General features: G+C 40.0%; 1 protein-coding gene across 2 annotated transcripts in view; it reads right to left on the reverse strand.

The window, feature by feature from the left end:
- The window catches only part of LOC130607069 (secretory phospholipase A2 receptor-like), a 36311-nt gene extending 25496 nt beyond the window's left edge, over window positions 1-10815 (reverse strand). Inside the window, exons 1-7 of one of the 2 annotated variants that reach the window (XM_057423850.1) lie at window positions 10677-10815; window positions 6949-7332; window positions 4573-4740; window positions 3339-3512; window positions 2153-2266; window positions 1377-1520; window positions 194-382 (exon numbers count right to left, since the gene is read on the reverse strand). In XM_057423850.1, coding sequence (XP_057279833.1) covers window positions 194-382; window positions 1377-1520; window positions 2153-2266; window positions 3339-3512; window positions 4573-4740; window positions 6949-7332; window positions 10677-10779 — 1276 coding nt within the window. In that variant the 5' untranslated portion in view covers window positions 10780-10815. Of the gene's footprint in view, window positions 1-193; window positions 383-1376; window positions 1521-2152; window positions 2267-3338; window positions 3516-4572; window positions 4741-6948; window positions 7333-10676 lie in introns of both variants that reach the window. The other variant, XM_057423849.1, reaches the window with a different exon arrangement.
- Between the last annotated feature and the right edge of the window lie 6497 nt (window positions 10816-17312).

Below are 17312 nucleotides of genomic sequence, written 5' to 3' on the forward strand. Positions count from 1 at the left end.
AGACGGTGATGCTATGTATTTTTAAGACTCCTGGAAGGAGTAGGAATCACACTTTTTTTTTTTCTTTGGGAAACATCGTTTGGGTGAGACATGTAATATAGAGCTGAAATGGCTGACAATGCTAAAGGGCTGCACGAAAGAGCATCACGAAACACCTCAAGAAACACTGAACACTTTAACTCCCAAACCTTACCACTTTCAAGCAAGTTAAGGAGCAGCTCTGCATCTGCCATGGAGGATATACTTATGAGCCCACTATTGTCACTCTGGCATGAGATAGAAGCATCATTCCAGCTCTTCTCCTCTCTATGAAGTCTGTAGCAGTTGCGATTGTGTGGGTACCAGCCAGAATCACAACGAGTGGCATAATACTTCCACGTATCTTTTAATTAAGCATACAAAATTTGTGTATATTAAGATAGAATTACTAAGGTTATGCTATGTTCATAACACATTCAGATCTACTTTATTAATCTTCATACACTGAAATCAGAGTTGACCAAGATGACTTAAGAAGGCCAAAACGCATACCCTAGGGAACATCACATACCAAACAAACTAAAATTACTCCCACTTTATTTTATGATTCAACCATTCTGGCTGCTGGACTAGTGCAAAGACACTAATGAATCTATTATCCAATTTAAAAGAGGTTGTATCTCCCTTATTACCTCTGAACCTGATTCAAAGCCAGCTAAAGGTTTTTCAGATGCATTACCTACAAAAAGCTTGGGTAAGTCCTTTATCTGAAACAAGTGGGAAAACTTTCTTCACAGTTATCAGGAAGAAGTTGAACCTATGTAAGCCGTTCTTATCAAAACAAGAATTAATCTCTGAATAAACCCAATTCTATGTTTAACTTCCCCACAGAATGTGAGTCTGAGGCATTCTATGTACCATCTACCCTACACTCATGATATTAACACTTAAAAAAAATACAAACACAGTGATTTTGTACATCAGAAGTACAGCATGCCATAAGAATAACTGCAAATTTTGTGCTGCATTTGTCCAACTTTATTCACTGTGGGCCAGGGTTCAAAGCTGAAAACCTGGTTTCAAACTCAAAAGTGTGGCTTTATAGTAATATAAAGAGAATGAGTATTCTGTAAGCCTCTGGTCATGTAAGGAACCACTTAAATGCTACCAATATTAAAATTATTTGTTAGCTTCAAGACTCTCAACATGTTTTCCAGGACTGCATATAAACAGAAGTGTTATTACAATACTTAAAGTAAACTGCATTCAACTTAAACTTGCAAACCTATATATTTAATCCAGCTAAGACTCTGTTCTGCTGACTTTATATTCATGTGGCTTTCTCTTGTTCTCCCTCCACACCCATGAACAGGATACAGTAATACTGAAAGACTTACCCAGTGTTTCATGCTCTGTCTTATTTAAGTATTTTTTGCATACAAAAGGCAATCCAGATTCACATAAATAACTTTGCCAACCATACTTCAATTTTGAATTTATCACTGCACAATGATTTTCTCTAAACCGGTTATCAGAGACATCTGCAAACATATTTTTGAGAAGCACAAGATTACAAAAAAATCAGTTCTTGCAAGATGGTGTTGCAAGGTGCTCTGCATCTTACTGAACGCATGTACATGCATCTCTGCACACCCAAACACCAATACCATGAACAGCTGAACACTGACCATGAGTTATACATGTGTAGCAATTCCTCTTTGGCTGCTGCTATGAGATGAGAGGCTGAAATAAGCTCTAGTATCTATTTATACCTGTTGGTGGGCAGACTCAAAATGGAGCAAACCGAGTTACATGCTGATGTGCTTTAACAGGATGTTAATGTAAACAAACTCAAACTCCTTTTGTTTTCATTAAACTAGCTAGATCATAGCTTTTAAATATGCAACTGGAATCTTAAAAATGCCTTTAAAGGTAAACGACAAAAGGGCTAGATGGTCGATGCTTTGAACAGATCATTTCAATTGATGCTACATCTCTAGGAGCTTTTAGTTCATGAATATGAATAAATATTCCGACCGAAAAAAGAAGTACACTTGTTCATTTGATTCACTTTTCAAACACAGCTGTAGGAACAGCAGTCTTGTATCAAGCAGCAGTTACAGACAGCAAATAATTGCACCGCTATAACATATACAAAAGGAACATCAAGTACTTGCTCTCCAGTTCACAAATACTAGTGGTGCTCCATCTGACCACTGCCAGCCAGCATCTTCCTCCAGGTGGTTGAGGCCTGTCCACAGCATCATGTCTGTGGCATTTAACTGCACTGAAACAGAAAAAAAAAAGTAATACTTCACTCTTTCTCCATGTTTTAAAACATCTACAGGTATAGACCTGCTGTCCTGACTTACTACAGTAGGAATAAAACAAAATTTCAAATCAGCCTTCAGAAAGTTCAGGCTGTTTTCTCTGTCCTTAGAAAATGTCTATTACTTTGTTAATCAACACAGATTAAAAGCAATAAACTCAGAAGTCTGCATCCTTCAAAAGCTACTTATCCTGCAAACCCTTCCTGTTGCCAACCTTAAAAGTTAATGTAGGACAAGCAGCTACATAAATGCTAGCCTGTTCCAGCTTTCCATAAACCATGCTCAGTCCCATTACAGCTTACAGGCATATCAAGCAGCTGATGAAATAATTGTAAAAACTTCCTGTTGGCTTATATCCTGCAATTGAAAATTTGCAATAATGGGAAGCACTGAGAAAGAAACCTGAGGCAGCCTTTTGCATCACAGCTTTCCCACCCATTCCTCCATTTGGTCCTCTCCACACATGCTGAATATCCACAGAAGGCTCTCACGCTGTCAGAAGGCTCCACAAAATTTGTCTGAGATGCTTGCCGTACAGGGGAAAACAAAAGGCTTATCAGAGGAGGACTACCATCCATTTATGGAAGCAGAGTTGCCATTTTCCCCCATACAGGATATTTACTTCAAGCTTGCAAAATGTTCTCATCGTTCACATTTGCAAGATAATTTATTTTCTTGCAAAGAAAGCTTAACAGGAGAAAGGGACACCATTGTGGAGAAGGTAAATGCTTGTATAATCCTCCAAAGAAAACAAACACACTCCATAAAACAGCTGCAAGAAAGAATGAGACTCTCTGTGAGGAGGGATAATTAAGACAATTATACCCTCCATTAACACACACCACCACTTCTGTGCTCAGGTTGTTAAGATGGTAGCTTATCTTCACCCTTGCTTTTTCAAACAAAGACTCACAAGCAGCAACGGGGGAGACATCACAAGCTCCAATGCTTACCTCTTTTTCACAGGTAAAGAGGAAATCTAACTACATCTCTGGTTACTACAAGGTCCCCAGAGAAATGTCTACTCACTGCTTAGGTTGCTTATGTAGTTCTGCTCTTCGGGGTTGGTGACACTCAGCAGGTCTCCTCCTTGCAGCTGACAGGCAGCTCTTGCCTCACGCCAGGTCAGCACAGATGCAAGGTTGAACTGGTAGCAAAGGTTTGTGTCAGGGTTCTTCTTCCAAAAAACGTCGCAGCCACTCTCTGCTTAAAAACAAACCCATCACCAACAGCCCGAGACCACAAACTAATCAGAAATGCAGTAACTTGAACAATTCAATTAATGACAATGGCATCCCAATGGAAGAACAATTCTGAACTCCTTTCATGTTCCTTTTTTAACGAACATATGGAACTAGGGCACTAACAGAATAAAATGTTGCTCCATATTTAATACAGCTGATAAAATACTTGGGAGTTGATCTGCAGGTGGTGGTGATTTTCACAGCACTTGTAAAGTCCACAGAGCTACATTTTCATTTATACCAGCTGATCCTAAAGCTGAATGTTAAAATATTCAAACTATGAACACCTCACCCAACTTGCAGAGAAGCAGTCGCTGGGTGTCCTTCTATCTTGTACTCAAGACAATAAACTTACTGTAATTACAAAGTATAAGCAAGGCTGAAAATACCATCTATTATAATGGTTGCCCAGCTGGTTTTAAGAAGCATTGCAACAAAGATCTGAAAAGTAGTTTAAGCAGGGAGGCCTTTTCCAAACCACTTCTGCTGAGAGAAAATACTATTTTGTTTATTTATACAAGAAGCTGGAATATCCATAGAGATCATACATCCAAAATATTTCTGATAGCAACTATTTTTAAGGCTATTGCTTCCATGTGTTTTAGGCCCAAGACATGTCCAAGTATGCGCAGAAGAATGTGCAAGATGTAATACAGTCAAAAGCAAAACGTGAATTTGGAAGGACAGCCTTTACATGCTTCAGAGATGCTCTATATATATATCACTGGGACAGAGGAGAGCTTTAGCTGCAGGGTTACATCAGTGGTCTGTGTGGAATAACACCCTTCTGCTTCCGCCCTATCATACTTTTGCTTTTGGGATGAGGATTTGGGTCTCCAAAGGCCAAACTTGATAAATTACAATGCAATTTGCTAAAGTATTCTTTTGCATTTTTAAGAAAGACATTCCCCTTTAACAGAAAGTAATTAGGCCAAGAAAGAGAGTGTTTTAGAATTACAAATAAAGAGCAAAGATACTCTTGGGAAGTGGGGGGAGACAGAAGACAAACACTATCTTACCAGCATTTGGGCAAAACCCCCATTTTTCATCTTGCTCATAGTGAGTTGTTGTGGCACACCAGGCAAATTCCTTTCCATCTCTGGTACACTCATAATACCACTTGTTGTTATATTTGAATGGAAAACTGCATGGGAAACCAAAGGAATTTCCCAGCAAGGTGTATGTTTCTGGAATAAACAAAACGCAGGGATTAAAAGAATGCAAACCACAGAAATTTCTTCACCCCCATATTGCATTCTTCCCATTTTTAGCAGCAATGATAGAAATAAATTGTCTAAAGTTATTTTCGGATTTCATTTTATAATTGATAACACAGTGTTACAAGTATGAGCTGCATGACTTCAGTAAACAGAATTTGGGAATGATAAGCTTATGAAATTTGTCACCATGGATCAAGGCACATTCTCATAACTTAGTACAAGTGAAAAAAAAACCCAAACAACAGCCTACAACAAAACCACAACCACAAAAAAAACCCCAAAGCCAAAACCTGAACAATTAACATATAAAATCCTCACTTACACTTCAGAACAACTACATAAAACAATCCTTAGCAGAATGAGTACATACTCGGATGCAAACTCTACCTCTTTTTTACTTTTTTTCACTTGTTAGTCTATGATAGACAAGCAACTTAGCATCATTTCCCCTGCTCCTCCCACTCTTTATAAAGTGGATTTTTAATGTTTTTCCCACTCTCTTTGTCATTCTATGGGAAAGGAAATGTGAAAGACAAAGGAATATTAAACAAACCTTTTTTAAGTTTTTAATGCCAAGGGGAATAATACCTAGCTAAAGAACTGATGTTATATACACCTGCTGCCACAATCAATTAAAGCCTTACAAAATATTTTCAGTATTTTCCTATTGTACTTTTGAGTACCAAAACATGGAGACAATTCAGTGCAACTAAAAGTTGCAAAAGCTTTACCTCAGTGTCTCCTTAACCTCAGAGCTTCTGCAAAAGGTCAAAGAACCACAACCACACTTACAATGAAACTGTTTTTCTGTTTGTCAAAAATCCCATGTTGATAGCTTAAAGATCAAAGTCCTTCAACTACAGAATTGGTACATACCACCAGGTTCTTAGAGATTTCCAGAGTTAATGACTGGATGAGCACATATAAAAAAGCAGTTTACACACTGTAAATCCCCTTTAAAGCCTTCTGATATGAACAGGTGCTTCAAAGGACATGGGTATATAAAAAAAATAAATAATAAGTCCTGGCAAGAAACTAAATTTGTCAGCTATAAACCTCTCACCACATTTATATAACATTTTTTTCTTTAAAGATACTCCCCCAGCCTGGTGGTCTAACAGCCTGGCTTGCATTTACATGTGCATAAACTGAGGTAGGAGGAAGAAAACAGAAACTGGAGTTGAAAGAGATTTTTCCAATTGCAATCAACTACCTTGATTCTGAAACTAGGCTAGAAGCACCCACCTAAGGCTGATCCTCTTCTCCCAGATGTTGCAGTACTAGGGCTAAAGCAGGTCTACATTCATCACCCTGGTTGTACATAGCATATGTGTAAGACTTTTTGTGGGTTTAAATATTTTCTGTCTGGTCTCAATATAAACTTTACCAGGTTTTAAAGAAGAGTCTGGATGCTACAGTGCTTTACCAGGTATCCCAGGTCCCAAAGGAAGGACTGCTGAAAGCAGAGGCCAATCCCAGCTACAGAGGAAACCACTGAGAGCAGATCTGCAACCCAAACACCTAGTTTAAATGGGGAGAATAAACAGCCCCAGTCTGAGACACACCGTGCAAATATTAGGTCTTTCCTTCTACAGAAATGCCAATGAAGGGGTCAAGGAACAGTCTGTTGCTGTTTGTAGTCAATGGGTTTATCTTAGTCCTTATACCTGGAAAACTGGTCAGGTCTGCAGACCTGGATCTTGACACACATTCCTATGCCTTTGCTAGAAGTACAGTGGGAATAATCAAAAGCCTGATCTTTGCTCCAAAGTTCGGCATGTTCAGAGTCCAGGTGCTAAACATTGCAAACATTCATTTCAAGCACACTTGATCACAGACTGATTTTCAGCAATGGGAATTCCAAATCCTTTGTTATCTCTCTTTGGGTTTATCTGATAAAGAAATCTGCAGGACAGGCAATTACAAATCCTTAGTTCCCCTTTTTATTTTATGAGGGATTTGAAATGAGCATTTCCTGGTTTGCAAGGATACTAGTGCTTTTTTTTGGTTCATGGACAAGTGGCAGTATGCTCACTTCAACCATTGCATATAAAATCCCCAAACTTCTAGTCCCAAACCACAATAGAAGCCAGATCACAAGCACCTGACACTGCTTCAAAAGAACTTTTAAAAACTATACCCATCTATATTTCTATCACAAGATTTTACTTTTACCTTGAAATGGGTGTTCACAGAGGTCTTCATCATAGGACATAAACTGTTTCCACTGATAAGTAGAATGTTTTTGGGCCACAATATGTTTGCTGCTTTCAATGGCTAATTTGTACTCTGATACACCAACTAATGCTTTTCCATCACAATTCCACCATAACGAGTATTGAGTTGAATCACATTCAAGCATGCTTAACGGCTGTTCTGGCCTACTGATGTTCAGTCCTAGACAGGTACTTCTGCCTATGTTGAAAAGACGGCGATTGGATACCCATTTCCATAACATGTCTTTTGATAGTTGATCACAGTCTTCCAGAACAAGACCAAGGGTGTCCACTTTAATGCATAAGTTGGAATCTTCACTCTGGATAATAAATATCCCTTTATCTGTAGGAAATAAAGAAAATAAAATATGTTTAGTTCTGTAGAACACTGCAATTGATCAAATAGGTTTAAAAGACAAATATTTTAGTTGGAGCTATTTATGAAGAAACCCGAAAATATCCATCGGAATAGCTGTCACTTTACAAAACAATAGTACTGGTTTAACTACACTGCCAGCTGAGATTTTAACACGTGGACCACTTGCAAGATCACAAAAATAAGGCTAGGTAGTATTTCTCAAGTTCAATAGCCATAAAAAAGGGGTGCCCAGAAACATCAGTCCTATACAAAGAAAACAAACCAAGACACTGGTCACCAAGAAACACCCAGCAATGGAGTACAGGTTTATGTGTTACAGGAAGTCATACTGTATATTGTAAAATAATTCTCAGGGAGGGGGATTAGAGAGTGCAATTAAAGTGAAAGGTAAAAGTTTAAGGCTGATATTGCCATATTCTCTGCCATATTCATTCTTTGCCCTCTGCAACTAAAGAGGCAGAAAGAAAATATTTACATAAGAGTAAATAAATACAAGTAAATACAAGAGTATACAGAATGGGTAGGATTCATCTATACCACAAGAGCTGGTGGCTAAGGGTTAGAGTATGCCTTCCCTACAAAATGCATATTGTTCAACCACACATGACTACCATGGACCACAGCAGATGTTGCGGGGTAAGCCTGACATCCCAGCTTTCTTGGAATCATGTAGAAATTCCCTGAATTATGTGACATCACATTTTAAGTATGTGAAAAAAAGCCAACTGTTTAATGTCTTGGGAGCAAATGCTTAACTGAGCATATAGACTGAAAAAAATAAAAGCTGAGGAACTGGTTATCAGCAAAACATAAACCTGTAACAGCTCATCTATTTTATTCACTCTGAAATCCAATGGTAATTAACCCATGGAGTTCCTCTCACATTATAAGTGAGATATTTATTGTATGCCTCAGGAGATTATGTGCTGAAAAACCTGAGCAATACTTCCATTTTATCTTGAAATTGCACAGCGATGATTTCTGCCACGTGTGCTTTCTAGCTACTGTAATCCACTACATCTAACATTCTGAAGCAGTAACTATAATAAAAAAAATCCAAACCCTCTCAAACTGACACAGCCCACACCTAAAATACGAGATGTAAAGGTCCATCCTGATGCTATCTTGGGTTTAGCACATACAGTTTAGGTGTATCTCTAGAGAAGAAAGATTTCTCTCGAGCAGCAGTGGGACAGTGCTGTAACAGACAGGAGACAGCTCACCAATAAGATGCACACACGACAAGCAGAACAAAGAGGATATAAATTATGAGGAGGTTTTTGCTTACAAATTCTGCACAAAGCACATCAAGAAGTCCGATTTACAAAGAGGACAGTCACACTGCAAATCATAGCACTGGTAGCAAGGGCACTTTCCACATAGCTATAGACACTAGTAGCTTGCAATGGTGTAGAAAGCAGGAATAAGCCTTTCTGACTGACAGCAGGTGAGAACCAGCCTGTTATATATAATTGCAGCTCCTAAGCACTCAATAGCTGTCTGACATTAAGTCCTTAACCCTTTGGGGCTAAGCAAGGTTCCTCTAATCACTGTATCTCTACAGTTCTGAGGTGTCTAAACTCACTGAAAAACCATCAGACAACACTGTGCCAGATACACTTTGCCTGTCTAGCCCTCCACCTTTGAGTTTTCGGTGAAGTTGTGCAGTTTGTGCTGGTTTCATCTTCTTATCCAACCCAATCCTCCATGGGCAATGCAGGTGTCTCTATCTACATGTCCAGAAAGGGTTTCTGTCTCTCATGTCTTTCACACAGCAGTCTTTTCTTGGTTAGCCAAGAAAATACTGTTCATTTGCTAGTTAAGTGGAAGCTGTGATGTTGTTAGCACCAGTAAACATTGATTAATGAGGTTAATTCACCATGATACTGGGATTCACACTTGAATAAACTTCTTATGCAAACTCCCAATCTACCTCTGCCTCAACACCATATACCAACTTCCATGCAGCAGCTTCCTGGGGGTAGAAGGAGCAACACCATCAACCCGAAGATGAAGGATTCTCAACCTTTGAATGCCTTTGTAAGGCTCTTAAGAGTTGCAGGAACTGCTGAGAAAAGATAAGGGTCTTACACACTCTACACAAGTAATTCCACTGGATGATATCTGTGAATAATACATGGTTCCCTTCTGCACCCTAGAGCAACTTATGCCAAGAACGGCCAGACCGTGACATTTGAGCCACACAGCCCCCTTCCAAATGTGGTTTCTGCTCCCCAACTGGAAGATGCAATTAGCAAGAGAGCCATCCTGGCCCAAGGACTGCCAGATAACTGCCAGCTCAAGGGAGAAGTAAGACATGAGAGACGGCAGGTTCAATGGCAGCTCCATGGGCCCCAGCTCAGTCCTCTCAAGTGGGGCAGTGAGACAACTGGAACAGCTCCCAGCCTTCAGAACACCTCCAAAGCTTCCCTTCTTTCAGCTTATGAAGCTACGTCATCTGTTTTACAGGTGCTCTCACTAAAGGGTTTTGTTACAAAGCCACTGGGGCTGGGAGGATCCTGTGCCCAAAGTCTTGCATATAAAGAGCTGTCAATGGCTTTATAAACTTTCAAGCCCCAGAGGACCCAAGGAGAAAAAGACAGCTTATACTTTAGAAATTGAGAGGGTGGAGAAACACTGTCAGTTGGAAACAGCCAGCTTCTCCTACACCCAGGTTCTTCCATAAACCAACAAGGTGACAAGAAACAAACTCGCAGAAGTGAAGCATCAAGCTCACACGAAGCCATAGATGAAGAGCTAATAGCAGACCAGTCCCTCCAAGTTCCTGTTTACTTAGGTTCAACACAGTGAATAAATGGCTGTAGCAAAACTAGGAGACCAAGATATGTTCATTTCCTTCCTCCTCACGTCCCACTTCCTTCCCCCTCAAAAGGCAGTGAGGACTGCTTATGTGGCAATTGAGAAAATAACTGGAATTTATTGGAAAGGGTAAAAAAAGGTCACCTCTATTGCCTCTAAGTGCAAAGAAACCAACGGGCAGTGGAATAGCGAGGGCTTCCAGGCCCTTTCACCTCAGGACGGACTGACACCTTCACCCTACCCAACCCCTCTTAGCCGGGGTCGGGCGGACCCCAGCAGGAGTTTCCCCCCGCCCTGACGCCTCCTGGCCGCCCACTGCACCAAAGCCCGCAGGCTTCCCCACAGCTGCAAGCGCGGAAACGAGGGACGGGGCTGAGAGGCGTCCGGCAAGCGAACGGCTCAGCCCGGGGCCGCTGCACGACCAATGCCGCCCCCCGACCCGCCGCACCGCCCCCCTTCCCCGGGCCGGCGCCGGAGCCGTCACTCACTCCGAAGGGGGGGCACCTCGTCCCGGCGGAGGGCAGCGGAGCCCCGCGCCGTGCCGCCGAGCAGCAGGCAGCACGCCAGGAGCTGCAGCCGCACGCCCCACATCGCCGCGGCACTGCGCCCACCCGCTCCCGCTCCGCTCCACCGCACCGGCCCTGCCGAGCCCTGCCCCGGGGAGGGCAGAGGAGCGATCCCACCCTGCGGCGCCCCGCGGCGCGGAGGAGGGGCTGCCCGGCCCGGGCCTGGGGTAGGCCCGCGGGCTTCCCTCGTGCTGCTGCGGGAGGGGCTGCGGGGGGTGAGGTCGCTGCAGTCGCGCCGGTGCCGCGTGTCCCGCGTCCCGCGTGTCCCGCGTCCTTTTTCCCCGGGAAGAGGGAACGCCGCCGGAGACGGGCCGGCCGGAGGGGGAAGCGCCGCTCATGCAGCTCGGGCCGCTTGCCCAAATCAGGGTTGTGGATTCATGCAGACAAAAAGCTCTGTATTAATCTTATTTTCCATCCGAAAACACTTTATCATGTCTATGCTCCAGGTACTTTTATCCTAAAAAGGAACCGAGAAATACCCAGAGACACTGGAGGTGGGAGATCATCAATAGCACAGGCCATGTTTGCAGGTTTTCTGCGCTGTCCCTGAGCAGCCTCACTTCTAAACACCCCACTTGGGTGACTTGGGTTTTTAGCTGGGTCAGCTTGTCAGCTCGAAATCACTACATTTTGGAATGGGGAAAAATGACTGCCTTCTTCCATTTTGTTAGGCTCTTCAATAGAATATTCGAGGGAGCTGCCCCACTTGGGTTGAGTTTGAGTCTTTCGGAAGCTATGGATAGCAGAGGGAAACTTGAAAGCAGAACTTTTAAAGATAGAGCAGTTTTACTGGAATCAGCAGGCCAGTTTGGTTTTAATCTGCATAAGCATGTTTCTGCATGGTTCTTTGTAGCAGGCAAGTATACAAATGTATTCATAAATGTACAAAAATAAACGTACAGTGTTGGAGCATAATTGAACTGAGCCTCTGTTCCCCCATGTCCATCTCAATCATAACACAAGGATGGAAACAGAAACCTCTGGGCTTAGGCAGAGTTTCTCACTGGTAGTTTAGTAGAAGGAATTGAGAAGCAAGTGAAGCCAAACACTTGGAAAGAAGCAGGTAAGTAGGAGGGTTTCTCCAAACAGGTTAACAGATGATAAAAATGTCTGGCAGAGAACAAACAGCAGGAAACTGCTGAACAAGCTGTTTGAGCAGTGACCTGGCTCTGCAAGACAGAAGGGTTGTAACTCCACAGGAACTGCAGTGTTCCTCTCAGGAAAGCTGCAGCTTTCGGAGAATTTCAGATTCTGAGAGAGAAGCTTGTAAATGGCCATTTATGAAGATCTGGCCACTCAGAACTGTCTACAGCTCTTCAAGAGTATTTGGCCACTGCTTTGAGTCGTGAGCTTCAGCAAAGAGCTCTGCTGCTCCAGAGCCCCCTCTTGGGTCACGCTGAGATCACGCTGTGTTTGTGATCCCGTATTTGAAAGTGAAGGTGCCAGTGAGCTGCTCCTGACCTCCGATGGGTTTTTCTGCTTAACTCAGTAAGATCAAAGTAAGCACATTCTGATTCCCAATAATGAACATATCAACAATGTTTTTTTAAATATTTTACCAAATGCAAAGGAGCATTTATTAATTCTGAGTGGTTTTTCTTAGCTATTCAGATGAATCTCTTTGACTAAACAGGTTTTTACTGTCTAGAATCTGTCCTAGTCTTTCTAAACCGGTAAATCCTTTCTAGCTGCATTTATACTGGCCTGGGTATTTATAGCTAAGCTATCCCTACTTAATTACCATAGTAAGACATCTTTGCTGGCATAGTGACTTGTAAAACCAACACGGTTGACAACATTTTCTGAAGAAAACTTGATGACATAGTTTATATTATTTTACACATCAAACTGTGTAACTTTCCAATTGTATTTGTTTGTTTGTTTTACCTGCTTTTCTTCAAAGCACTTGCTGTAGTGATTTGGCTCCTTTATTTCATTTTCTGTCTGGAACCCACTTTTTGTAAATACTTTTCTCTTAATTTCTCTGTTGATGATCCATTCTTTCTTTTGTGTATACTTGGGCCCATATATATATGTGCACTTGTCTGAGCTGATCTGTCGTTCTATTTAGGTACTCTACACAGCCATTCAACACTCTCCTGTCTGCTTAGACAGTAACTCAGCAGAAGTGGGGCTTGAGCATAGCCTTAAGCTCTGTTATTTACTAAAAGACCAAGAACTACAATTTAGGAAGGATAGACAACCTCTTAACATCAACCTCGTTGGGAAAACCAAAAGGAAACAAAACCCCCAAAACCAACAAACTTGTCTGGATGTAAGGATATATGCTTGCACAAATTCTAAGGCATAATGTGTACCTGGTGCTGATATGACTTTACAAGTTGGGAGTAGGTGTGCCTTTGCACGTTGTGCACTCCCCCTCAGAAGAGCTGATCTGTTTTTTTAGCTGTGTGTTTACATTTAGAAACCCTGCAGGTAATGGAAACATTTACTGTGCTCATTAGAGAATATACAGAGAAACCCAAAGCAATTTTACTTTCCTTTAACAGTTTCTTCTCGGAATAATTTTTGCATTAGGTACATTTTATTGACTACAAAGTAAGGTTTAGACATTTATTTGTTATCTTTCTGTTTTGTGGTAAATCAGATACACAGTCAGTCTCATATCTGAGGATTTAAGAGCTGGGATTTAAGAAAGTTTGGAAGCCAGAGCTCCCATTGCCTTCATGGTGGTAGAATGTGTCTTTGTTACTTATATAATTATATTTTTATACTATGTCCACACTTGCACATATGGGTAGGCAGCAGGGAACCACTTGTTAAAATTTCTACTCTCTTCTCTGAATTTTATGCTGGTAAGACAATAGAAAAAGCAAAAACATTTTCTAACCAGTGGGAATGACTTGCCACCAATGCTATTAAACCATTCAGGCCAGGTATCTTGGCCTTTGGTATAGAGAAAACCAATAAAATTCCCAGGTTTTGTTGTTTTATTTTTCTTTTTCCCTTTTTTAATCTGTTCTTCATATAATAAATAACCTAAAATAGAAGCAACTGGGAGTTTATTATGCGGTAATTATACCATATAGGTCTGGTTTTTCATGTCAGCTGAGAATTCTAGAGAAAGCAAGTTTTAACCTCTCACTTAAGAAGATGGACAGGAGGTACAATCTGACTTTGAACTAGAGTTGTTAACATTGTAGCCTGAAGTTGGTGGTAAACACTTTTCCAAACACAGGTAACATTCAACTGCTAAACAGCAAATAGAAATTTCCTGTTCCTTCATGCAAAAAGACCTTGGGTTTATTTACACTCCTACCTATTCTAAATGTGGAAACAGTAATGAAAAAAATTACTGTTGAGAAAAGTTCCCTGTGGAGAAATGGCTTTTTAAAAAGATACATCATACCTCGAGAACTTCATCCACCTGAATACAGAAATGTCTTAAAACTGTTTTAAATTGTCTATTTTGATCAAAAATTAAAAAAAAAGTAAAAAACACGATTTAAAATATTTAAAATTTAAAAAAACTAAGACTGAATTTTTAAAAATAAATAGTTTTATACTAAAACTGTAGCATAAATAGGACAAAGAAGGGACAGCTTGCAATGAAAATCAGGTTTTGGTTCTTTCTTGCATTGGCATAGTTATTGGCAGAAGAGAGAGGCTGAGCTATCTTCAAGAAACAAAATTGTCATCTACCAAGGCCTTTGAAAAGCCAAAGCCTTTACAGTTATGTACAATACCTGTCATTATTGTGCTTTTTTATCTCTCTGTCAATATTAGCTGATACATGTGTATGTCAGTGAAAACACAGAAGTTTCTAAGCATGAACCATTCCTGAAACCAAACAAAAACCACCAAAAAAGTACAGACTTTTCAGGCTAGCATACATTCTAAATTACTTGCCATGAGTATACATTATGCAATTGTTTCAGTTTTTACAATCCACTGTGAAATGCAAGAGAATGATTTTACTGTTTGCCTGGAGAATACAATGAAGTTTAAGTACAGTTCTGTCAGGAGTGCAGAGGAATGTTCTCTTTCTCAGAGGAAATTAGCAGACATCAAAATACATGACTTTTCATTAGAGGAAAAAAAAAAAGGAATTGAAGAGATTAAAGAGAAAATATGCATTTTGCTGTGTAGTTCCAAAAATATATTACGGCTGTTAAACTTGAGGAATGGATGGATATTTAGCTTTAAGCAAGTTACACAATTTAGGGATCACTCTATAAAAGAATGCCATATGTAATCAATCAGAATTCCAGAAATAGGTTGCTTACAGCATTCATTCATTAACTCATTTCCTTAAAAAGTAAAAAGATCAAAAATAGAAGAAAATCCAGATGTGAAATCTCATGTGCTGTCTTAAAAAAGCAGGGGGAGGAGTTATAAGGTCTAAGGTATGCCAAAGCACGATATATTTGCTAAGAGGCATCAAATCTTGTGAAAACAATGATAAAGACACATGCCAAAACGAAAAATGAAGAAAGAACAATAAAATACATTTAAAAAGGCATTTGACTTTACAATCTTTATTCAAGGTTAGATAGCTCCTTTTTTACAGAAAAAAAGCTGGAGCATTTACCTGTTTCTTTCAGCTAGACTACGATAAAAATTGTCTCTTTTTTTACTTTTAGATTGTGTGTGATAAGTTTTATGGGGCAATAACTCCCTTGTGCCTATTGCAAACCAAACTTGAACTCCTTTATAAAGGCAGACAAGACATGGAGGGTATTGCACTTGACATCCAAGTCGTGTATCCCAGGCTCCATGCCCGCTAATTATATTACAAAACAAAGTTAAATGCAATCTGGACACATACAATACAGGTTAATATGCGACTTTTATAAATTAAATGAAAAATGATCCATTTGACATGTATTACTGAAATTACCATTCTACAGGGTGTAAAAGATACACAAATACCATGAAATTGCTTATGATTATTTTATTCAGTTTAACTCTTCAGTGAATAAAAGTATTACTATTAAAAAATGTTTTGGCCACTCTCAAGGTCCAGCCTCAGGACAAAACAATGTTCATGAAATCAGCAGACTCACTCACCACACACAAACCCGTTCATCGTTTGGTGGAGGGAAAAAATAAAGAAGGTGAACTTTGGTACAAATGCTACAAGATAAAAGCAATATAGTCAATAAAAATAAGATGAACACCACTCTTGTTTTTAGGGTGAATGCCAAGTAGGGTCTTGAAAGTTCTTGAGATCTGAGGGTTTAGTAAAATTTTATTATCTAAATTATTGCTGTTAAAAGGATGGCTCATATACATGAGCCTACTTCTTTAATATCCCTCAATAACAGAGACCTTCCTCACCAAGCCCTTCTCTCTTCTGATGAATTCTTTGAAGGTGCACTGACCATTCATTGTACAGGCAGTCACAGCAGTGAAATCTCAAAACATACTGCCTGATTTCTGTACATTTTTGATATTTTGCTAGAAGGAGTAATTGAACTGTAAACATTGTCTGCATACCAAGTTGGAACTTTGCTCATGATGAGAAGGTGCAATTGATGGGAAGAGAGTGGGTAGCTTTGTGAAATGAAACCTCTTCTAGGATCAGGGAATGTAGACCAGCAAGTGTTTGATATGAAATGCGGGCACCAGTTTGTTAATAATGTTTGAATACTGAAATGCATTTCAATATTGAAATGAGTGACCTACAGAAGAAGGACTTTCAACCCTAATATTGAGTAGCAGAATCAGCCTTCTCAGAAACAGAACTTAAAAGGTATTTAATAAACAGTATAGCTTTTTGTTACTTTAAAAGTAATAAAAATATTGTAATTTCTTTCAGAGAAGGTTTGTTATTTGTTAACTTCTACTTGAAAAACAAAAGAGTAACAGATTACATGAACTAAATCCAGATTTCCCTAGTCCCTTAGGCAATGGTGACCCAATTGGAATCCAAGACAAAATTCAGGGTCCACTTTTGCCTCCTGTCAGTTTATCCATGTGCCAGGAAAACAGGATTTGGTCCCACATGTAACTTGCGCTGACATCTGTGGGAGTTTAGTGGTTGCAAGGGCTGCAGATGCAAGCCTTTGTCCATGCACAGTTTCCACTATGAGATACGTAGAAATACTGAAGGGTACAGATGTGAACCTGTAACTAATCTGTTCCAGTTTAATGACAGCCATCATTTCCTTCACACTGCAATAATTTTGTATTTAATATGTGGTTATAGTATCACCTTCTTTCCAAAGGCATCTGATACTGTTTATCTTCGCACAGAAATATATACTATCGGTTCTAATCCACTAATAGACAGTATTAACCAGTTTGTTTAAACAAAAAAATCTTTGTAAACCAAAATTAATAGTTTCACTGAAACTAGATCCTCATCTGTAGCCATTGACTCAGTAGGCTTTGGATCAGGCCCTAAAACAGGCGTGGGTGAGAGCTAGCTAATATATCAGTCTCACATCCAGGAACTGTAGAGGATATAGAGACTGAAGTTGCACAGACTTTGTAAATATTTATTACAAAATGGACATCAAGTTTTTTAGTTCAAATATATGATTTACTATAGGGAATGTACATAAGTTTGTGACTGTGTCAATGTACCTTTGA

Source organism: Pezoporus wallicus, unplaced genomic scaffold (genome assembly GCF_028554395.1).
Source record: "Pezoporus wallicus isolate ANWC-B61680 ecotype Strahan unplaced genomic scaffold, APGP_CSIRO_Pwel_v1 contig_1181, whole genome shotgun sequence".
In the NCBI taxonomy this organism is placed as follows: Eukaryota; Metazoa; Chordata; class Aves; order Psittaciformes; family Psittacidae; genus Pezoporus; species Pezoporus wallicus.